General features: G+C 40.1%; 1 protein-coding gene across 1 annotated transcript in view; it reads right to left on the bottom strand.

The window, feature by feature from the left end:
- The window catches only part of Ir8a (Ionotropic receptor 8a), a 107,181-nt gene that overhangs the window by 50,069 nt on the left and 32,578 nt on the right, over nucleotides 1–24,534 (bottom strand). Inside the window, exon 5 of the mRNA XM_068229057.1 lies at nucleotides 8,781–8,945. Coding sequence (XP_068085158.1) covers nucleotides 8,781–8,945 — 165 coding nt within the window. The remainder of the gene's footprint in view (nucleotides 1–8,780; nucleotides 8,946–24,534) is intronic.

Raw genomic sequence — 24,534 nt, 5'->3', positions numbered from 1 at the left:
AACACATCAAAAATGACACAGTTCAAAAACTCAAAATTTTCCACGTGGTGACATCTTCTGAGAAGGTAAAGAATTAATAGCGTAGATAAAGTTCAGACTTCCTCCAGCAGAGGAGTTTCAACTGGCGCAATTTTTAAATTAGCGGCGTGGAGGTGTACCGCCCGGTACAATAATAATAATAATAATAATAATAATAATAATAATAATAATAATAATAATAATAATAATAATACAACTTTTCTCACAATGTATTACTCAGAACAAACAGAAACAACATTAATTTGGAAGCAGATGAATTCTTCGACAACTGTCTACGAGATAAATAATTCATTGAAGAAATATTGTTTTTACTAACCTAATGGCGCAACTTACATCAGTGCAAATAGAATCGTGGGAATATAGATCCCTACTAAGAACACTAATTTAATTTCACTTTATATACACTGCAGTGGATAAATAATTTGATAAATCTTCGTATAAACTTTAGCACTAACACAATGACAGGAAAAACACGCACCAGTAATATAACCGCGAGATTAAAAACCGCACAGAGCAACTGAAAGAGCTGCCAGCTGATTCATTGAGACCTCCCCTATTACCAGAGTAAATGTCCGGTTCCATGGCTAAATGGTTAGCGCGCTGGCCTTTGGTCACAGGGATCCCGGGTTCGATTCCCGGCAGGGTCTGGAATTTTAACCATCATTGGGTGCACGTGTTGTCGTCATCATCATTTCATCCTCATCACGACTCGCAGGTCGCCTACGGGAGTCACATCAAAAGATCTGCATCTGGCGAGTCGAACATGTCCTCGGATACTTCCGGCACTAAAAGCCATACGCTATTTCATTTCACCAGAGTAAATTACATTGTAATGCGGGATAACATTTAGGGTCAGTCAAAGATTCTTTGACTCACCTACGAATTCCTTATTTTCGACACAAAAGGAAGATGGATATTTTAATAAGTATGTGTGAGATAGATTGCCTCCACTTACGCTTTACTTTCGAACCCAGACGATGCTACTCTCTAGTGGCAGATTCGCTTACCACGTTCAACATAAGCACGGCCGACTGGATCCCTCGCTGCGCTCCGGGTAGCAGGAGACATCGAGTAATTCTACCCCCTTGCGGGAGAGGAAGTAACTATCAACGGGATCAGTGGAAGTTGATCCCGGTTTGCGGTATACTCCGCCGGCTAGGGGGAGTGTTGCAAGCTTGGCTGCGCCTGCGTATTGCTTCCTTCAAGCTACAGGCAAGGGCTCACTTCACATGAGCACGAGCCTTGTTCCCCGGGAGAACGGCGCTAGGTGTTCGACAGATCTCGTCCTGATTTTCACAAAACACAAATTCATATCGTACTCAAAACAACGAAAAGGCACCAGGATAATTGTACTGTACATAAATAATATTCCTTACAGTTCCAAGCTACGTGCTGGAGCCCGGTAGCACGTACTGACCGGCCGCCACTGGTTCCTAACTAGAACATTCTTGAGCAATGGCTATCCAATAAAACCGATTGATGAAGTGGTACATTCAAAGCCAAAATACAGATTTACAAGTGATTCTCCTCCTTTGAGTCTGGCCTTCTTGTTATACATACACTCGTTCATGGATAGGAATGGAAATATTCTCAAAAGGCACAATGTCAAGACCATATTTAAGCCTAATATAATCATAGGTAATTGCAAGCGATCTGCCGAAGATCCTATTGGTTTAAACTGTGCTGGAATATTTTATATGATTCCTTGCTCTCGATGATCGGTTTATGTTGGCCAAACATGTAGGAAAGTAACAACACGAGTTGAGGAACATCGCAGGCACTAACATCTTTGCCAGCCAGAGAAGTCTGCTGTGACGGAGCATGCCATTTTTTGATGCAACATTTGTTTTTTGTAAGGAGGAATGTTTTGCACCTAGAATCATTCGTAAGGCAATAGAAATTGCTTAACACCTGAATAATTTTAACAAAGAGGATGGCTATATACTGAGTAGATCATGGCTACCCTCCATAGTTAACTCGTCAACATCTTTCTCTTTGACTTTGGAGGCCCTGGAATGAACTAAATTTCTGACAGGGCTTTCTATCTTCAGTCCACTTACTATGGAGTGGCAGTTGCTATTAATTGTTTTCAAACGTTTGGGTTCCCAGTCACTCTGGTATAATGGGGAATGAGACTGTTGATCAGCATCACAACAATCTTCCCCTCTTTCTCTAGCGACCCCTCCTTCTGATCTCATTCATGAAGTATCAACAATGGCAGTCCGATTGGAATGAATCGTCACTAGAAAAGGGACGTTTTTATCATCAATTACAACCTATTATTCCTCCTAAACCGTGGTTTTATTATGGCACGTACTCTCGGCACTATATCACATCTATCATACTTCTACGTTTTAATTATGCGCTTACTCCCCAATATAAAAATAGTTTTCATCTTCCTCCCCCAACTTCCTGTGTTTGTGGCTTGCCTGATGCTGATAGTAATCACCTCTTTTTCCACTGTCCTACTTATACTGTTCCCGACAGCACTTTCTATCCTCTTTGGTTGAAATGAACATCCCCTTTCCTAAAAGTACTTCGTGTCTATTATCCTCCCTCACTCCTACTCTTGTTTAACAGCTTAAGGGACACTGGGACTGAGTTTTAGGCATATTTTATCAAATATTTCGATTTTTCGATTTTCACATAATGCTCTAACCCTGACCATTGCGGATAAATTAGCGATATAATTTTCCACGTTCTGCCATTTTCAAAGGCAGAGCGAGACATTTAAATGCCTTCGCTTCTCACAGAGCATTATCTTGTACACGTATTTATGCGTTTTTCATCACATAATTTTGAAATGTGGTGTATGGCACCAACACAGTACTGAAGGAGGAGTGTGTAAACCACATTGCTAAAAGAATGGGAACAGGTTTGAGACAGATGCTACAAACTGGGAAAGTGAAGGGTGTGCAGTTAGGAGTCCAATCAGGTGGTCTTACTAATGCTAAAATTACCAAGCTTACCATCTATTATAGGAATGATATTGTACAAAAGACGCTTAATGTTGCAAACATGAAAAATGCTATGTCTGCCACATTCTACTATTACATATCCCCCAACAGTAAGCCCAAACCTTAAAATTTCAATAATTTTACAAAAAATAAACTGCAAGAGGAGAAAAAGTCCTATCTCCATAGAAAATAATACAATCTCAAAAATGATGTACAGTTTCATTTATATAAGAATAAGGTACTAGATCATTACTTAAAAAATGTGCTATCTGGATCGCTTTGATACGCTTAACATTTAGAATATTTGAATAATTTGCATATAAATATTGGAAAATAATTAATATCTATGAAACTAGTAAAGGTACACTGATCAAATTTAGTACAGATATTCATAATAGTACATACCTTGAGCCAACCAAATATTAAGGTGATATCTTAATTTTTACAGGAAATAGAAATTTCAGTCCCAGTGTCCCTTAAACCCGTTTCCTGATGATGCACGTATTGTTTTATAAACCTCTGACAGCTTTTTTATGTCACCTTTTCCATTGTAAAATATTCATCATACTCTTTGGTGGGGTATTGATTTCCTTCCTCCCCTTATTATGTGAGGTCATCATGTCTCGTGCGATTCATGTGGCGTGTTTTTTCTGACAACCACACTATTTCTATTAATTGTGAGTGATGTATGTGTAAGTGTTGACTTTAATAACCTGTGTTTGTGACTGGACGATAACACATGAGTCTAACCACACCTTTCCAGAAGAAGAAAGGCTTTCAATCTATATTGTAATTGCTCTGAAGACTATCGTGGTTGCACGGTTGAAACGTGTCAGCATATAATAACATAACCCGACTTAATATTCCGAAACAATATACCGCACATCCATAGCCTTTGTCTCATCAGCGATCCGCAGATAAATGGTGTGTTGAGTTTCTTAAGGTGGTTGTCAATGATACCATGTATTATCAGCGATCGAATGTACGGAAACGTGAAGATCTCTTCTTAGAAGTTTGATGAATGCTGCATTCCATACTTGAGGCTATTGATATCAAAAGGAGCAATCTCCACTTTTCGTTGGAAATGAGTTACTGATACCGTTGTATTGTATTAATAACTGTCTATTTACCCGAGACCAATGGCAGTGTCCATTCGCCCACCGTCAGCCATGATTACTATAATACAAACTTGCGTAAGTAAGACTGAAGTTTTACCGTCTTTTTCAAAAAGAACAAAATCCCATCGTTTCAGAGCACGAAAGTACAGTGTGACTTTCAAACAGAACAATCTCCGCCATCTGTTGGTATCAAACGGGACAATCTCCAGAACTACCAATCAGCTCTTTCTGCTCACGCTATGTGAGTGCTGCCACATTGGTTCAATCTATAAAGTAACTTGTCCTGACTGACTGACTGACTGACTGATTCATCATCGCCGAGCCAAAACTACTGGACATAAAGAAATGAAATTTTGGGGATATATTCATATTAAGATATAGGTGCTCGCTAAGAGAGGATTTTTGGATATTTCGTCGCTAAGGGGGTGAAAAGGGGGGTAAAATTTTAAAAATAGTGTATCTATATCTCAAAACTTTAAAAAGTTACAGATGTAAAAATTGATATTTAGAATCTTCTTTCAAAATAAGGATACACGTATTTTTTGTTTTCTGAAAACCCCAATAGGAGGGGTGAAAAAGGGTGAAAATGAGGAAAAATGGGTTGAATGCCTTCAATCAGGATACCGGTACTTATATCTCAGAAACTGAAGATATTACAGACCTGAAAATTGGTACTTTTGATCTTTTAAAAATAAAGAAACACGTATTTTTTTGTTTTTGGAAAATCCAATTAATGGGAGGGTGAAAAGGGGGTGAATTTTTAAAATGAGTGAATCTATATCTCCAAACATTTAAAGTTTGCAGATGTAAAAACTGGTATTTAGAATCTTCATTAAAAATAAGGAAACACGTATTTTTTGTGTTTTCGGAAAATCGCAATAGGAGGAGTGAAAAGGGGTGGAAAAAGGGTTGAATGCCTTTAATGAGGCTACTTATATCTCAGAAACTGAAGATATTACAGACCTGAAAATCGGTGTTTGGGATCTCCTTTAAAAAGAAAGAAACACGTATTTTTTTGTTTCTGGAAAATCCAATTAAGGGAGGGGTGAAAAGGGGGTAATATTTTAAAATGAGTGTATCTATATCTTAAAACTTTTAAAGGTTATAGATGTGAAAGTTGGTATTTAGAATCTCCTTTAAAAATAAAGAAACACGTATATTTTATTTTCGGAAAATCCTAATAGGAAGGGTGGAAAAGGTTGAAGAAGAGGTCGAATGCCTTTCATGAGTCTACTTATATTTCAGAACCTGTAGATATTACAGACCTGAAAATTGGTGTTTGGGATCTCCTTTAAAAATGAAACACGTATTTTTTTGTTTATGGAAAATCCAATTAATGGGGGTGGGGGGGGGGTGAAATGGGGGTGATGTTTTAAAATTTGTGTATCTCTATCTCAAAACTTTTAAAGTTTATAGGTGTAAAAATTGGTATTTAGAATCTCCTTTAAAAATAAAGAAACACGTATTCTTTTGTTTTCGGAAAATCCCAATAGGAAGGGTGTAAGAGGGTGAATAATGGGTTGAATGCCTTTAACGAGGCTACTTATATTTCAGAACCTGAAGATATTACAGACCTGAAAATTGGTATTTGGGATCTACTTTAAAAGTAAAGAGACACGTATTTTTCGTTTTTGGAATATCCAAATATTGGGGGGTGAAAAGGGAGGGTGAATTTTTTAAAATGAGTGTGTCTACATCTTAAAACTTTAAAATTTACAGATGTAAAAATTGGTAGTTAGAATCTCCTCTAAAAATAAAGGAACACGTATTATTTTGTTTCCTGTAAATCCCAATAGAAGGGGTGTAAAAGGGTGAAAAATGGGTTGAATGCCTTTAATGAGGATACATATATGTCAGAAACGAAAGATATTACAGAACTGAAAATTTGTATATGGTATCTCCTTTAAAAATAAAGAAACACGTATTTTTTGTTTTTTAGTTTTTGGAAAATCCGAATAATGGCGGTTAAACAGGAGTGACAAATTGGGGTGAATTTTTTGAAAGACTATATCTACAGAATATCTTGGAAACGTAAAATGTTACAGACGTAAAAAGTGGGTGTTTGGAATCTCCTGTAAATGTAAAGAAACATAGGTGATTTGTTTTTGGAAACTCCACTTAAGGGGAACTCAAAAGGGGTGAAATTTAAAAATGAGAATTTTTACAGTATATCGTATCTAAAAAACTTAACATGTTACAGAAGTGAAAAATGGTATTTTTTATCTCTATTAAACATAAAGAAACGTGTATTTTTAGTTTTCGGAAATATCACTTGGGAGGAAGGGGGGGGGGGGGGGAAAGTGACTGAAAATGGTGTTGAATTCTTTTAATTAGGCTACTGATATATCAAAGATGAAGATGTTACAGACGTGAATTTTGATATTTTCAATCTGTTTTAAAAGTAAAGAAATACGTATTCTCTTAAAATCCAATGAAGCGGGGGGGGGGGGGGGGGGTGAAAGTATTGAAAAATTAATTGGCTTTATTGTATGAGAATACATACATGTAATAAAAACTAAAGTGGTTACAGACGTGAAAATTCGTATTTGGATCTCCTTTAAAAACAAAGAAAAACGCGTTTTGGGCGGGAAACCATCTTGGAGGGTGGGGGTGTAAATGAGTTGAATTCCTTTCATGAGGACACATAAATCAAAAACTGAAGAAGTTAGAGTCATGACAATGGGTATTTAGAAGATCCTTTACTATTAAAGAAAAAAGTATTTTTTGCGGGAAAGTTCACTGAGGGGGGGGGGGGAGTAGTGTGAAATGAAGTGAAAAAAGTAAATTACTTTTATGGGGATACTTATATATCAAAACTGAAGGTAATAGACGTGAACATTGGTGTTTGAAATCTCCCTTAAACATAAAGAAACAAGCCTTCTTTTAATTTTTTTTTTGGGGGGGGGGGGGGTATCGGTAAATAAACTTAACGGCGGTGGGGTGTAGAAGGAGGTGAGATCAATTGATTTTACTGTTATTAATGTTCTTATAAGGATCCTCCGTTGCTCAGGCGGCACCGTGCCGGCCTCTCACTGCTGGGTTCCGTGGTTCAAATCCCGGTCACTCCATGTGACATTCGTGCTTTACAAAACGGAGGCGGGACAGGTTTTTCTCCGGATACTCCGGTTTTCCCTGTCATCAGCCATTCCAGCAACATATAATAATAATAATAATAATAATAATAATAATAATAATAATAATAATAATAATAATAATATTCCGGACCGTCGTCAAATGTGCAGACCGCGCTGGTAACGGCTCCTGGACGGGTAATGACTAAGAATGCAGTCCCGCCGCGGGTTCAGTGCCGCCAAGGCACCCAATATGACACCACTCCGGATCTCCTGAAGGATTTTCTCCATATTAAAAATGATTAAAGGAAAAGATGGCAAAGATTTACGGACCCAACTGACCAGGAGGAATACCTGAGCCTAGCCCGGGAAGTACGAAATCGATTGCTGGAAAGGAAGATTAAAAAATGGGAGGAAACGTGCTGTAAAATAATAGAAAACGAGTCAGATCGCGAATTTCGGCGGATTATGTATCTAAAACAATAAGCATTCAAATATAAATTTCAGTATAATACCGTAGCGAAGCACGGGTATCTTGCTAGTTGAGTTATAAAATGAGACTGTCTTGCCTATGCATGCCTATATTTCGGTTTTAGAGTTATACTGGAGGTATTTTCGGTGTTTTGAAAGTATATGAACGTGCACGAACATATTATATTACCAAAACAAGCTGTAGCTTTCTTCAGTGTGTTCTGTGATGGACATGCTACCGCAATACGTGACACCTGTGTCACCCACAAAAGCGAGGAAATAGACTCACGATCACAGGAAATGGAAATCAGCTGTTGCAAAAAAAGTGGCAATAGCATCCAGTCAGTAAATATTTTTTTTTTTACCAGGTAGAAATTCAGTTGGGAAATGGACTTATATACTCTTGTATAGTCAATATCCATATGAACTGATCATAACCTCAGGGCACTTTATTATAACAGCTATCCTTAGTTTACAGACTTCTCTTCCTTATTTTTACTGACTATCTGAAGGATAATGTTAATTTTTAAATTTTATTGTACGGTACCCTATATTGAATGTGTTGGTAATAAGATTGTTTGCAAATCTAAACTGATGTGTTTCGTGCTGGTGGTCTTCCGTTTTTCAGTCTAGGTAATATTATTCATCACTTTTGTAACTCTTAAATAAATGTACAGTACATTATAGTGACATTCTTGACCTTTCAATCCAGTGTAAAGAAAAATAGTGTAGGAATCACAATTCTGTAAGTTATTTGCAAAAAGAGCAATCTCCTTACATGCTGGTATCAAAAAGAGCAATATCCACGAAAATATGAAAGTTAGTATCAAAAGGGACAATCTCCGAAATACAATTTAAAATACGTAATTAGCCATTAATTATATGGTAGGTTTTCTTTGATTACTCGCTCACAGCCTGTTTGTTATGTACATAAGACAAAAATTACCCAGATAGAGTGAATAGACATTCATTAGATAAAAAATCACTCCCACGTAAAGTGCAGGAAGGCGGGGATTGCTTCTTTTGATACCAATAGCCTCACTTATTCTTTGTTTTCTACAGCTTTTATTTGAATTAAAGGCAAAAAGAAGTTTTAACGTTAAAAGCTCATTGTGGTAACTTACCTGATTAAGATTCGCATAAAATGAATTAATTGCTTTTTTGTCTTCTTGTTTCTCAACTTCACATTGTTCTCTTTCGACCGGCTCAATATTATTGTTACTTTTCTTCACTTCGACCAGGGATTTCACCAAAACTTCAGCAGCTTGCTTAAGGAAGGTCGGAATAATCTGAAATACAAGATGAAAGTAAGTGTAACATCACCCAGATCCTCTGCTGTGAGGACGTAATATTAGTTTTTTCAAGAAGTTGTAGAATTGAGTGCAGGCAAACATTGCAGAAGAAAAGGGGAGAGACGGGTAGAAAGAGCGAGAGACAGATGGAGGGGGGAGGGGGGGGGGTGGAGGGAGAGTGAGAAATAGGTTGTAAGGGTTTGGACGCCTGAGTCTGATGGCTGAAGAAAGAAAGGAAGAATGAATGTCAAAACAAGTAGTGACAATATACACAGTCTTATCACAGTATCATGGCTACCTGCGTAATAGAGTGAATAACTACTCCTGGATAGGATGTCACTAACGAGAAGTTGTGGAATGGACTCTATTAGTCGATGGAAGGCATCCAGAGGCATTCATGACTGTTCGTGTTTTCACGAAGGTATTGGAGTGCTGTACTTAAATTATTTGTTTAAATCTAATTTATGATGATTTATTGTGATCATCTTGAGTCACTTATTTATAAATTAAAATTTCTACTTGCGTATTCCCTATCGATGCTCCATCTTTAATCATCCGTTATTGAGGTTGCCCTGGATGACACGGCTCGTTTAGCGATCCACTTCGTACTGCAGCCTTTGCTGCCTGTTCAATATGTCTACCCTTTGTTTTCGAGGTCTTTCTACTTAGGGTAGGTTTATTAACTTTTTGAATAGCCCGTCTTTGATTTAAAAACTGGCCACCAGGCAGCAGTTGGAGTATTGCAGCAGTGTCTGTTACCAAAAGTATGGAATATTCCTCTTAAACCGTGGGTTTTACTACGGCAAGTACTCTCGGCGCCATATCACATCTCGTATACGTCTACGTTTTAATCATGCTCTTACTCCCCAATGTAAAAATCGTTTTCATCTTTCTCCCCCAACTTCCTGTGTTTGTGGCTTGTCTGATACCGACAGTAATCACCTCCTGTAACAATGTCCTGCTTTTGATGTTCCCCGCCAGCGCTTCCTATCCTTTTTGCTTAACATGGACATCCCCTTCCCCACAAGTATTTCGTGTTTATTATCCTCTCTAACTCCTACTCTGGTTAACAGCATAAATCAGTTTCTTGATGATGCACATATTGTATTATAATCCTTTGACAGCCTCTTTGTGCTCACTGTTCCATTGCAAAATGTTTGTCATAATTTTGGTGGGATATAAATCACCTTCACTTCTGTCTTATATGAGGTCATCATGTTTTCTGTGAGTCCTATTGTGTGTTTTTCTATCAATTACACTTTTAATGCTGACCACGAGTGATGTATGTGTCAGTGTTGAAGTTATTAATCTGGTTTCGTGACTGGACGATAACACATGAGTCCAACCACACTATACAAGAAGAAGTAGAAGAAGAATCAAAAGTATGGCGTCTGGTGTACACGTCGGCCGAGAAAATGAGGGAAGTTTGTCTTTCACGTTGTTGATGTAACTTTCTTGATACTTCAGTTCAATATTGTGCGAGTTAGCGTTGCTCCAATTGTATTAACGAATTAATAGTGAATAGTTCTGTAACTAAGCTTTAATGTCGTGGATTAACTTTTGCTTCACTTCACTTCACCTAGCCTTGCTGATACGCCACTCACAAACACGCCAAATGGGGAAAATCTCTGCAGGTTCTTTGGGGCAAGTCCCTGCACCCCTTGAGTGCAGGGCTTTGCCCCATTTAGTATCAAAATTGTAGATACTATAATGTACGTATTATTTATCAAACAAATACTTTCTAAGAGTAGATAACTGGGTAGGTATATTAAAACAATTAAAATAATTTTCCCAATATATTTTTCTAGGAACTACAAAATAAAAACTAATTATAAACCTTTCACGGAAGACCAACTCGATGAGGCTCGAAGATGATTGCTGCAGGACCCTCATTTCGTCAAGCTGCCAAGAAAATTGGTTTCAATGAGACTACGCTGAGGACTCGACTGAAGAAAGTAGATAGCGTAAAACTCGGACGATTTCGGAATACCTTTACGACAGAACAAGAGAAGGAGTTGGTAAGCCACTGTATTGCCCTTGATCAACGTTTATTTCGTCTTACACTGAAATCTTTACGATTTCTTTTCTTCAAATATGCAGAGGACAACAGTATACCTCATCAATTTCCTATCAACTCCAAACTAGCAGGGAGGGATTTTACGCGAGAATTTATGAAGAGAAACAAACTGTCCCTGCGTGTTCCACGAAAAACCAGCGTTGCAGTCAATCACTCAATCACTACTGATCTGCATTTAGGGCAGTCGCCCAGGTGGCAGATTCCCTATCTGTTGTTTTCCTAGCCTTTTCTTAAATGATTGCAAAGAAATTGGAAATTTATTGAACATCTCCCTTGGTAAGTTATTCCAATCCTAACTCCCCTCCCTATAAACGAATATTTGCCCCAATTTGTCCTCTTAAATTCCAACTTTACCTTCATATTGTGATCTTTCCTACTTTTAAAGACACCATCCAAACTTATTCGTCTACTGATGTCCTCCCACCCATCTCTCCACTGACAGCTCGGAACATACCGCTTAGTCGAGCAGCTCGTCTCCTTTCTCCCAAGTCTTCCCAACCCAAACTTTGCAACATTTTTGTAACGCTACTCTTTTGTCGGAAATCGCCCAGAACAAATCGAGCTGCTTTTCTTTGGATTTTTTCCAGTCCCTGAATCAAGTAATCCTGGTAAGGGTCCCATACATTGGAACCATACTCAAGTTGAGGTCTCACCAGACAAAAATATGCTCTCTCCTTTACATCCTTACTACAACCCCTAAATACTCTCATAACCATGTGCAGAGATCTGTATCCTTTATTTACAATCATATTTATGTGATTACCCCAATGAAGATCTTTCCTTATATTTATACGTAGGTATTTACAATGATCCCCAAAGGGAACTTTCACCCCATCAACGCAGTAATTATAATTGAGAGGACTTTTCCTATTTGTGAAACTCACAACCTGACTTTTATCCCCGTTTATCATCATACCATTGCCTACTGTCCATCTCACAACATAATCGAGGTCATTTTGCAGTTGCTCACAATCTTGTAACTTATTTATTACTCTGTACAGAATAACATCATCTGCGAAAAGCCTTATCTCTGATTCCACTTCTTTACACATATCATTGACATATATAAGAAAACATAAAGGTCCAATAATACTGCCTTGAGGAATTCCCCTCTTAATTTTTACAGGGACAGATAAAGCTTCACCTACTGTAATTCTCTGAGTTCTATTTTCTAGAAACAGAGCCACCCATTCAGTCACTCTTTTGTCAAGACCAATTGCACTCATTTTTGCCAGTAGTCTTCCATGATCTACCCTATCAAATGCTTTAGATTAGTCAATCGCAATACAGTCCAATTGACCTCCTGAATCTAGGATATCTGCTATATCCAGAGCAATGGGTTTCAACCGAGTTCAACTTTCACAGTATTTTGACAATTTGGTGTCTGTCGTCAGAACTTACAAATTTACTCCCAATCAAATCTACAATATGGACGAAACTGGGGTACAAACTGTTCCAAACAAATTCCCATTACATGTAGCTCCCACAGGGAAAAGAGAAGTTGCCAAGACAGTAGCAGCAGAGCAAGGCCAAACATTATCTGCTGTGTGTGCAATGAATGCAGTGGGGAATTATGTTCCTCCTTACTTTATCTATGCTAAAAATAAGAAAATCTCTAATTGTTTCGTGGTGGCCCTACTGAGTGTGATATGGTTGTGACAGAAAAGGGGTATATGAACAACTCGACGTTCGTGAAGTGGCTGCAACATTTTCAAAAGTATGCAAATCCAAGTGAGGAAAACCCAGTTTTACTCATATTAGATAACCATATTTCTCACACAAGCCTAGAGGCTATTACTTTTGCAAGAGCACACCACATCCACCTGCTCACCTTACCACAACACAGCAGCCACAAGACTCAACCGCTTGATCGCTTTTTTTTTTTTTTGGCCCGATCAATAATTATTATGATGCTACTGTTGATGTATGGGATGTATCAAATCCTGGTCAGACGTTTGACGTTTACAGTGTTACTTTGACTTTCAAGATTGCCTTTGAGAAAGCAGGAACCGTTGCTTTTGTTTTGCTAGTTGTTTTACGTCGCACCGACACAGATAGGTCATATGGCGACGATGGGACAGGGAAGGGCTAGGAGTGGGAAGGAAGCGGCCGTTGCCTTAATTAAGGTACAGCCCCAGCATTAGGAACCACTGCAACTGCAGTTCCAAGCTTTCAAAGCAACAGGCATTTTCCCGTTTGACCCAAATGTCTTCGTTGAAGTTGACTTTCTGCCATCAGAAGTGACAGATCAAGACCTCCCAGAACACGATCTCGCCAATAATGAATATCATGATAATCGAAGAATCATATTTCTTAACGATGAAAATGCAAGTGTTAACATTGGAGGTGAAACAGCTGTTTTTGACCAAACGTCTCTTGATCAAGTACCCTCTACTTCTACTGCTCACTCGGTTTATCACCACAAGATAATAATGTTACCACGCAGCAAGGAGGCAACATCCCTGATTTGGAATCCCCTCAAAACATGGCAACCAACCCACATCACCTAACGATATAATTCCTCTTCCTAAAATTAAGCACGAGGAAACGTAAAGGTAAAGGGTTGAAGTCTTCGCTTCTAATGTCCACACCTAACAAAGATCGTTTGGAAAACGAATCCAAGGTAAAAAAAAAAAAAACCAACAACGTAGGACAGACTTCACTGCGCACAAGTCAAATGAAAGGAAGAAAAGGATAAATAATGCCGATGAACCAGATACAGACTCTTCAGAGAGAGATGCGGAATTCTCAGTTCTCGATAGTAGTTCGGATTTCGATTGTTTTCGACGAGGAAAGTGACCCAAGAAAATGAGGATATCAATATTTCACAGGAACCAAGGGGAGTTCACCTTCCTGGACATTCTTATGGGACTTTGTCGATGACCTGAAATTTGCCATCGCTTTTGCCTAATGACTACGCTGTAGTCAAAGTGCAGGGTAAGACAAATAAAGTCTTTCCGACATTACGTGGCCAGTATCATTTCCACCTACGATGACGGAGGCTATGAAGCGATTTTCTACAAGAAATTACCAGGTGCCTACAAATTTACAGAAACTAATGAAGAGTCAGAGTCATTCATTACGATGGATGACATAGTGTTTAAACTCTCAAAACCAACTGGAATAACCTCAGCACGGTTCCATAACATGATTACTTTCTCTGAGGACTTAATAATTTTCACATTTTTTAACTTGGCAAGCCTTCATGCAAACCTGATATAATATAAGCTAGTGTGTTTACTTCCTTTACTTACCTACTTTCCTTCTATTAGTTTATTTACTGTACTAGTCTATTTCTAGTTGCGTTTTGTAGAATTATTCGTTCTTAAGTGTTCAAGTTTAAAGTAAATTAAAGTGCTGATTTGAGAGTTTTTGATATGAGTATTTTTTTAAATCCATGTCCATCCAATTGGGGCATAGCCCTGCACTGCAGGTTTTTGCCCCATGCAATGGGGTAAAGCCCTGCAATTATTTATTAATTTATTTAATCAAACTGTTTCGTGACTAATGACTGGAGGTGGTTGGTGTTTCCAGTAGTTACAGGTAAGACATACATACATACATTATCATTATAGACTGTTATGCCTTTCAGCGTTCAGTCTGCAAGTCTCTGAGAATTTACTAAACGTCGCCACAATCCTCGATTTGCAACTAGTGTTGTGGCCTCATTTAGTTCTATACCTCTTATCTTTAAATCGTTAGAAACCGAGTCTAACCATCGTCGTCTTGGTCTCCCTCTACTTCTCTTACCCCCCATAACAGAGTCCATTATTCTCCTAGGTAACCTATCCTCCTCCATTCGCCTCACATGACCCCACCACCGAGGCCGGGTTTTGCGTACAGCTTCATCCATCGAGTTAATTCCTAAATTAGCCTTTATCTCCTCATTCCGAGTACCATCCTGCCATTGTTCCCACCTGTTTGTACCAGCAATCATTCTTGTTACTTTCATGTCTGTTACTTCTAACTTATGAATAAGATATCCTGAGTCCACCCAGCTTTCATCCCGTAAAGCAAAGTTGGTCTGAAAACAGACCGATGTAAAGATAGTTTCGTCTGGGAGCTGACTTCCTTCTTACAGAATACTCCTGATCGCAACTGTGAGCTCACTGCATTAGCTTTACTACACCTTGAATCAATCTCACTTACCATATTACCATCCTGGGAGAACACACAACCTAAATACTTGAAATTATCGACCTGTTCTAGCTTTGTATCACCAATCTGACATTCAATTCTGTTGAATTTCTTACCTACTGACATCAATTTAGTCTTCGAGAGGCTAATTTTCATACCATACTCATTGCACCTATTTTCAAGTTACAAGATATTAGACTGCAGACTTTCGGCACAGTCTGCCATTAAGACAAAGTCGTCAGCATAGGCCAAACTGCTTACTACATTTCCACCTAACTGAATCCCTCCCTGCCATTTTATACCTTTCAGCAGATGATCCATTTAAACTACGAACAGCAAAGGTGAAAGATTGAAGCCTTGTCTAACCCCTGTAAGTACCCTGAACCAAGAACTCATTCTACCATCAATTCTCACTGAAGCCCAATTGTCAACATAAATGCCTTTGATTGATTTTAATAATCTACCTTTAATTCCATAGTCCCCCAGTATGGCGAACATCTTTTCCCTCGGTACCCTGTCATATGCTTTCTCTAGATCTACGAAACATAAACACAACTGCCTATTCCTCTCGTAGCATTTTTCAATTACCTGGCGCATACTGAAAATCTGATCCTGACAGCCTCTCTGTGGTCTGAAACCACACTGGTTTTCATCCAACTTTCTCTCAACGACTGATCGCACCCTCCCTTCCAAGATGCCAGTGAATACTTTGCCTGGTATACTAATCAATGAGATACCTCGATAGTTGTTGCAATCCTTCCTGTTCCCTTGCTTATAGATAGGTGCAATTACTGCTTTTGTCCAATCTGAAGGTACCTTACCAACACTCCACGCTAATTTTACTACTCTATGAAGCCATTTCATCCCTGCCTTCCCACTATACTTCACCATTTCAGGTCTAATTTCATCTATTCCTGCTGACTTATGACAATGGAGTTTATTTACTATCCTTTCCACTTCCTCAAGCATAATTTCACCAACATCATTTTCCTCTTCCCCATGAGCTTGGCTGTTTGCAACACCACCAGGATGATTTCCTTTTACATTGAGAAGATGTTCAAAATATACCCTCCACCTCTCCAGTGATTCCCTGGGATCTATTATGAGTTCACCTGAATGACTCAAAACACTGTTCATTTCCTTTTTCCCTCCCTTCCTAAGATTCTTTATTACTGTCCAGAAAGGTTTTCCTGCTGCTTGACCTAGCCTTTCCAGGTTATTACCAAAATCTTCCCATGTTTTCTTTTTGGATTCAACAACTATTTGTTTCACTCTGTTTCTTTCATCTACGTACAAATCCCTGTCTGCCTTGGCCCTTGTTTGGAGCCATTTCTGATAAGCCTTCTTTTTTACGTTTACAGGCTGCTCTCACTTCATCATTCCACCAAGATGTTCGCCTTTTCCCATCTTTACACACAGTTGTTCCTAGGCATTCCCTTGCTGTTTCTACTACAGCATCCCTGTATGCCACCCATTCACTTTCTATATCCTGAACCTGCTTACTGTCTACTGTTCGAAACTTCTCACTAATCACATCCATGTACTTCTGTCTAATTTCCTCGTCCTGGAGATTTTCCACCCTTATTCGTTTGCAGACAGATTTCACTTTCTCTACCCTAGGCCTAGAGATACTTAGTTCACTACAGATCAGATAGTGGTCTGTATAATCGAAAAATCCGCGAAAAAGTCGTACATTTCTAACAGATTTCCTGAATTCGAAGTCGGTTAAGATATAGTCTATTATGGATCTGGTACCCCTAGCCTCCCATGTGTAGCAGTGAATAGCCTTATGCTTGAAGAATGTATTCGTAACCGCTAAACCCATACTAGCACAGAAGTCCAGCAAACGCTTCCCATTCCCATTAGCTTCCATATCTTCCTCACATTTACCAATCACCCTTTCGTATCCTTCAGTTCTATTCCCAACTCTCGCATTGAAATCGCCCATTAGCACTATTCTATCCTTGCTGTTGACCCTGACCACGATGTCACTCAATGCTTCATAAAACTTGTCAACTTCATCCTCATCTGCACCCTCACATGGTGAATACACGGACACAATTCTTGTCCTAATTCCTCCCACTGACAAATCTACCCACATCATTCGCTCATTTACGTGCCTAACAGAAACTATGTTGCGTGCAATGGTATTCCTGATAAAGAGCCCTACCCCAGACTCTGCCCTTCCCTTTCTAACACCCGTCAAGTACACTTTATAATCTCCTATCTCTTCCTCATTATCTCCCCTTACCCGAATATCACTTACTCCTAGCACATCCAGATGCATCCTCTTTGCTGACTCAGCCAGTTCTACCTTCTTTCTTCCATAAGCCCCATTAATATTGATAGCTCCCTATCGAATTCCATTTCGTTCGCCAAGTTGTTTCCAAGGAGTCCCTCGCCTGTCAAATGGGAGTGGGACTCCATTACTCCCATAGGTCCGAGGCTTGCTTAAAGTGTTCTGAGTTCGGTAAATTCATGAAGCAGGATGCTGCCCTACTTGCACATAGTCCAAGTGAGGATCTCTCCTCTAACGGGTTATGGACCACCGGTGAATTGTATAGTCCTAGCCGCCTGAGCACAAGGAGGACCACGACTCAGAATATGTCCGAGATGCCCACTCCCATTCCATAGCAACTGGTATCCCGACTCTCAGGACCACTTACTAGGCCACTCAGCCGTTGCCCATGGTTCACGAACTAGGACGTGACTACAGTAACCCACAAACAAGAACCATCAGGTAAGATCCCTACCTAAAACACACATATAACATTCTGAGGTAATCTGCTCCAGGTTGGTCACAACAGTCAAAAAACCGAATATTGCAGGGCTTGTCTCCACCTACCCTACGGCAACTTCGGCTTTGGTTGGGTGAGAGTGACGTAATGTATTCTGCCACAGTTATTATTTCTTGTTTGGCTCTATTAATTATGTTCTTTTATTACTTATGAAGCTTCCGTGGCTCAGGCGGCAGTGCGCCGGCCTCTCACCGCTGGGTTCCGTGGCTCAAATCCCGATCACTCAATGTGAGATTTGTGCTGGACAAAGCGGAGTCGGCACAGGTTTTTCTCCCGGTACTCCGGTTTTCCCTGTCATCTTTCATTCCAGCAACACTCTCCAATGTCATTTCATTTCATATGTCAGTTATTAATCATTGCCCCAGAGGAGTGCGACAGGCTTCGGCAGCCGGCACAGTTCCTATCCTCTCCGCTAGTTGGTGGCTTCATTTATTCCATTCCTGACCCGGTCAAATGACTGGAAACAGGCTGTGGATTTTCACTTATCTTGATCGGTTTGCACTGCAACTGACTTTCTTGCACATCAAAGTCTGTCAGTAGCATCTGTGACATCCTAGGATGGCTTCATCCAAACTAAGGTTCGTCATACACAATATTGTGATGGTGGTGGTGATTATTGGTTTAAGAGGAAGTACAACTAGGCAACCATCATCTACATAACAGTAATCAGAGAAAAAATGGAAGGGATCCGACACTTCGAAAAATGAAGATATCGGCTAAAGGAAGACAAGCGCCACGAAGGGCGTGAAAATGAAAGACTTCCTCGGCCTCGAGTGCTCTAATACCGTCGTAATGGGAAAACAAGAGTTGACCAAGGGAGGTCGGATGGGTTAGATAGAAGTGAGAAGCCTGGCACAAGTAAGTGGAAGCAATGCCAGGACTCAGTTAAGGGCCCCGTGGTCGCCAACCCACGCTCCTAAGTTGAGAGGCCCTCGGGGCCCCTTTTAGTCGCCTCTTACGATAGGGAGGATATACCGTGGGTGTTATCGTACCACCCCTACCCACAGGGGGTCAATATTGTGATGTGTAAGGAAGAAGATGTCAAGTTGAGTGGCATTTAGATGGTACCAATCACTGGTATGTCAGTTGGAGATTGGCTGGATATGCTACTGGCGTCGAGCGACTGTCATTCTCAACTGGCATCTGTAAATTAGGCTTACGTTGCAGATTTTGATGGATTGACTTGGTTGTGTACTACCTACTCGAGACAAAAGGGATCTGGGTAGTAACACGATAAATGAAATGAAATGACCAAAGGCCAGCATGCTAACCATTTAGCCGTGGAGCAGTAATACGATGATGGAGAGGAAAATGTGGAATGGAGAAAAAATATATCTGCGATGTTGCATCTCCATTTACATGATGACGATGGTGAAATTCAGTCTCAAGAGGTATCTGTACACTTTCTTGACGTGAAAACAGAGTGGAATCTTGTACGAAAGAATCTGCATCAAACTTTGCTCACCTCGTCCTGTTCCATGCAATATCATTATAACCTTATTGCCTTACTCTTAAACTAACATTTGTCCACTATGTAATCTGCCAATGTTGTCCGACTCGTTGGCTGAACGGTCAGCGTACTGGCCTTCGGTTCAGGGGGTCCCGGGTTCGATTCCCGGCCGGGTCGGGGATTTTAACCTTAATTGGTTAATTCCTACGGCACGGGGGCCGAGTGAATGTGTTGTCTTCATCATCATTTCATCCTCATCACGACGCGCAGGTCGCCTACGGGAGTCAAATAGAAAGACCTTGAACTGGCGAGCCGAACCCGTCCTGGGATATCCCGGCACTAAAAGCCATACGACATTTCATTTCTGCCAATGTTAAGAAAGCGACAAGCAGCGCTTACGGTAATTTCAAGCGAATGTTATATCATTTAAAAACATTAAACAATATAGAATTTCATTAATTTAATTTGCGAAGTTGGATGAAAACTAGTGTGGTTTGAGACCACAGAGGGACTATCAGAATCTGATATTCAGTATACGCCAGGAAATTGAAAAATGCTACCAGAGGAATAGACAGTTATGTTTCGTTGATCTAGATCTCCTCCCTGAAGCCCGACAGCAGGTTGTGCTCTGGCGCAGCAAATACGGGATAGATCCTCGATTTGAATCGCGCACTCGGAAGTGACAAAGTAACCCCCATTTTCTCGAAAAGAAAAATTTTCTCTGCCAATCCGATTGCACCATCGTTCCTAACATAACACGAAGAGAATCCCTGATTTTTTTAATCAGTATAGTTCTGATACCGGTACACCCTGTATTTATCCATTTTTATTACATATAATGGTAATCACTATCCCGGCCATTTTTCTACAGTTTCCCATTTCTAACCAGAAACTTCCTCGCCTACAGTCGCTGCCTTTCCCCTATACGTAGGAGTGTTGAATTTATCCACCGTATCCCTTGCCTGTTGTTTGAGGCGAATAAAATAGGCTCAAAATTGAGAGAGATGTGAGCGTATGTTGACGTCTACATGGATCCTAGCGGAGCCAGATACTGCTTCCTCTAACTTGTGCTAGTCCCTTTACTTTCACCTTTCTTGTCTGACCTAACTTGGTCAACTCGAGTTCTCTTCAGATTGGAATTTTATTAATTTTGCTAGATATAGAGAGTCTTTCAATTTCACACCCCTGTGAGTGGGGGCGGTATAATAACACCCACGGTATCCCCTGCCTGTCGTAAGAGGTGACTAAAAGGGGCCCTAGGGGCTTTGAACTTGGAGCTTGGGTTGGCGACCACTGGGCCCTTAGCTGAGTCCTGGCATTGCTTCCACTTACTTGTGCCAGGCTCCTCACTTTCATCTATCCTATCCGAGCTCTCTTGGTCAACTTATTTTCTTTCCGACCTCGACGCTATTAGGTTTGCGAGGGTTAGCGAGTCTTTCATTTTCACGCCCCTCGTGGCCCTTGTCTTCCTTTGGCCGATATCTTCATTTTTCGAAGTGTTGGGTCCCTTCCATTTTTTCTCTCTGATTAGTGTTATATAGAGGATGGGTGCCTAGTTGTACTTCCTCTTAAAACAATAATCACCACCACCAATCTTTCAATTTCATTTCCACCGAACGAGTGGCTGCGCGGTTTGGGTCACGTAGCTGTCAGCTTGCATTCGAGAAATAGTGGGTTCGAACCCTACTGTCGGCAACTTTGAAGATGGTTTTCCCTGGTTTCCTACTTTCACACCAGGCAAATGTTGGGGCTGTACCTTAATTAAGGCCACTCTCGCTTCCTTACCACCCCTATCCCTTTCCTATCCCATCGTCGCCATAAGACCTATCTGTGTCGCTGCGATGTAACGTAAAGCAAATTGTTTTAAAACAGCTTTAAAATCCCTTTAAGCACTATAGGGTTTAAGAGTTTCCTGATTATCGCGATTTTATCCTGGGAGTTGTTCATTTAAGTACAGTAATCCAGCATGGGGTTCATACATTTATCTTTCTTTCTTAATCTGTTTACCTTCCACGGTTGGTTTTTCCCTCGGTCTCAGTGAGAGATCTCACTTCTACCGCCTCAAGGGCAGTGTCCTGGAGCGTGAGACTTTGGGTCGGGGGGATGAAACTGGGAAGGAGGAAAGTACCTCGCCCAGTCGGCCTCACCTGCTGTGCTGAACAGGGGATAGGAAGTTTGGAAGGGATAGGCAAGGAAGAGGGAAGGAAGTGGCCGTGGCCGTAAGTTACGTACTATCCCGGCATTTGCCTGCAGGAGAAGTGAGAAACTACGGAAAACGACTTTGAGGATGGCTAAGGAGTGAATCGACCCCTTGTCTACTCTGTTGACCTCCCGAGGGTGAGTGGACCCCGTTCTAGCCCTCGTACCACTTTCCAAATATCGTGTCAGGGCCGGGAATCCAACTCGAGCCTCCAGGGGTGGCAACTAATTGCACTAAACCCTACACCACAGAGGCGGACTTCATACATTTATACGATCTTAAATGCTAACCCCTGAGCCGGAGTTCGATCCCGCAGTCTTGAACATACGACAAGAGTGCCTAACGAACCACGCTGTGCAGTTGACATTAAATTATTCTCCATGCTGTGCTACTGCTGTGTATAAAGTTACCACTATATTAGGTGGAAAGCATTTATTAAGCACATTTATCTCCCTGTTGTTAAAACGCTTTCAGCTATTCGCTTTGTGCGATTATAGCGTTGCCTAGAAACTGCCAGCCACAACATTAAGCTGTCAGGAGAAGTTAACTTAGCGGGGCATGTGTGATCACTCTTATTGAACGACTAGTTTTCGCAGAGTAAGTGCTCGTATTGTTGAGTTCAGAATTCCACACAAAGCACCATACTTCCATATAAACCATTACGTGATGTTTTCATTTTTCTTATTTCAATATACAGGGTGGGATAAAAGTCACTTTCTCCCAAAACTGAAGCATAAAAATAAACAAACATCTATGTTACATTTCGCGTGAATTGAGAAAAACGGCAACGAAGCGGAGCTATAGATAGATAGATAGATAGATAGATAGATAGATAGATAATGTCTTTATTGGTGGCGAAGTTAGGGCTCAAGGCCCTCTCCTACACTTAACCACTAGAAGAGTATACATGTACATAACTTATACAGTACTTACAAATACAAATAAAAATAATATTAATAGCAAAAACAATAGTAATAATATTAAAAATGACAATAAAAGAATCCTTAATTTTAAACTACACAAAGTAAAATACACTGCAATAATCCGTTCATTCATCCCATTCATTCTTTCATTCACTCAACAATTATCCAGCAAGTCAGCAGGATCTACTCAACAAATACTCGCGGAACGCCACTTTAAACTTGCGATGAGAGGGATTGTCCCTAATGTTCGCAGGTAGCAAATTCCATGCCCTGGACGCAGAGATTATAAAGGAGCGGTTGTAAGCAGCAGTGCGGTTTACTGGTATGGTAAGAGAGGAGCCAGATCTCGTATTGTGGTCATGATATGAAGAGAGGTAAGAAAAAGGTGAATAAAGATAGTTGGGAGTATTAGTGGAAAGTATTTTGTGCAGAAGAGATAACGTGTGAAATTCACGGCGCTGGTGCATTCGAAGCCACGACAATTCCTTATAATATGGTGATATGTGAGCATCATATCGCAGATTAAATATATATCTTACGCAGCTACTGAGGCTCCGGTCCAGTTTCTTGTTACTGTCGCAGGTAATTTCAGTCAACACAGTGTCACAATAGTCAAGTATAGGTAGTTTAAGAGAGTGAATGTGGTACGAGGTAACATTGACTTTTGTTCCAAAAATCCAACATGTCGTTTACTCACGCGTGCTTACTTATGCACATATAGTGATTAATGCATGCAGGAAAGAATATCATATTGACATAAATATATCTAATGGCTGGGTGTCATTTGAAAATTTGCCTCACGGAATTAGCGACACAAACATATGTTACGCGATGTTACCTAGCAACCGTGCTGGCTGTAATGTGAAGTATTGGTGGGTGGCAGTGGTGGCTTGTGAGGTATGAATTGAGTGGGTCACACAGACGAGTGCAGAACTAAACTAAATTAAACTAACTGACTAACTAACTAACTAACTAACTAACTAACTAACTAACTAACTAACTAAATAATTAATTAAATAAATAAATAAATAAATAAATAAATAAATAAATAAATAAATAAATAAATAAATAAATAAATAAATAAATAAATAAATAAATTCGTACCTCAGGAGGTGCCACTGAACATTTACGGTTTTCGGAGGCACCGAAGTGCCGGAATTTTGTCCTGCAGAAGTTCTTTTACACGCCAGTAAATTTACAGGCACGAGGCTGACGTATCTGAGCACCTTTAAATATTACCGGATTGAGCCGGGTTCGAACCTACCAACTTGAGCTCAGAAGGCCAGGGCTCTACCGTTTGAAGTAGTCAGCCTGACATTATTATTATTATTATTATTATTTTTTTTCTTGTTTCATTTCGGCCAACTAAGGACCACGTCATTTCAACTGTTTCCCTTGAGCTTTAATGTTGGTCCAGTACTCCTTCATTCGTATACGGTGTTGCTCCTTTCGTTCTTCCGTCCATGCCTTTCCAGTTTTCATCTTCGGCTTTGGTAGGAAACTCCGATGTTCTTGGAGTTTTTTCTTAAGTGGGACACGCTCCTGGATATCTTCAAATGAGATCCCAATCTCCTGCAGATCTTTCTGAACCTCACTGAACCATGCCCCCTTTACCTTTTTCTCTTGGAGGAAAGTGAATATGCGGTTGGTTAACCGTGTTGAATTCATTCGGGCCATGTGTCCATAAAAAGTAATCCTCCTTTTTCGCATCACATCAGTTATTTTCTCCACATGCGAGTACAACTCCTGGTTGTGCCGTCTCCTAAACTCGCCGTTGTCTTTGACTGGACCTAAGATTTTTCTCAAAATCTTTCTTTCCTTGGCCTCCAATTTCTCCATCATGCCTTTTTTGTTCATGGCGAGACATTCCGCAGCATATAGAGCCTCTGGCCGGATAACAGTGCAATAGTGTTTGATTTTTGCATTCAGAGATATAGATCTTTTGTTATAGACATTTTTAGTCAGATGGTAAGCCATTTCCATTTTATTCATGCGTGAAGA

The sequence above is a fragment of the Anabrus simplex genome, chromosome 8, assembly GCF_040414725.1.
Source record: "Anabrus simplex isolate iqAnaSimp1 chromosome 8, ASM4041472v1, whole genome shotgun sequence".
NCBI lineage: Eukaryota > Metazoa > Arthropoda > Insecta > Orthoptera > Tettigoniidae > Anabrus > Anabrus simplex.
Note: the sequence above shows the minus strand (reverse complement) of the source record. Positions and strands in the feature narration are given on the sequence as shown.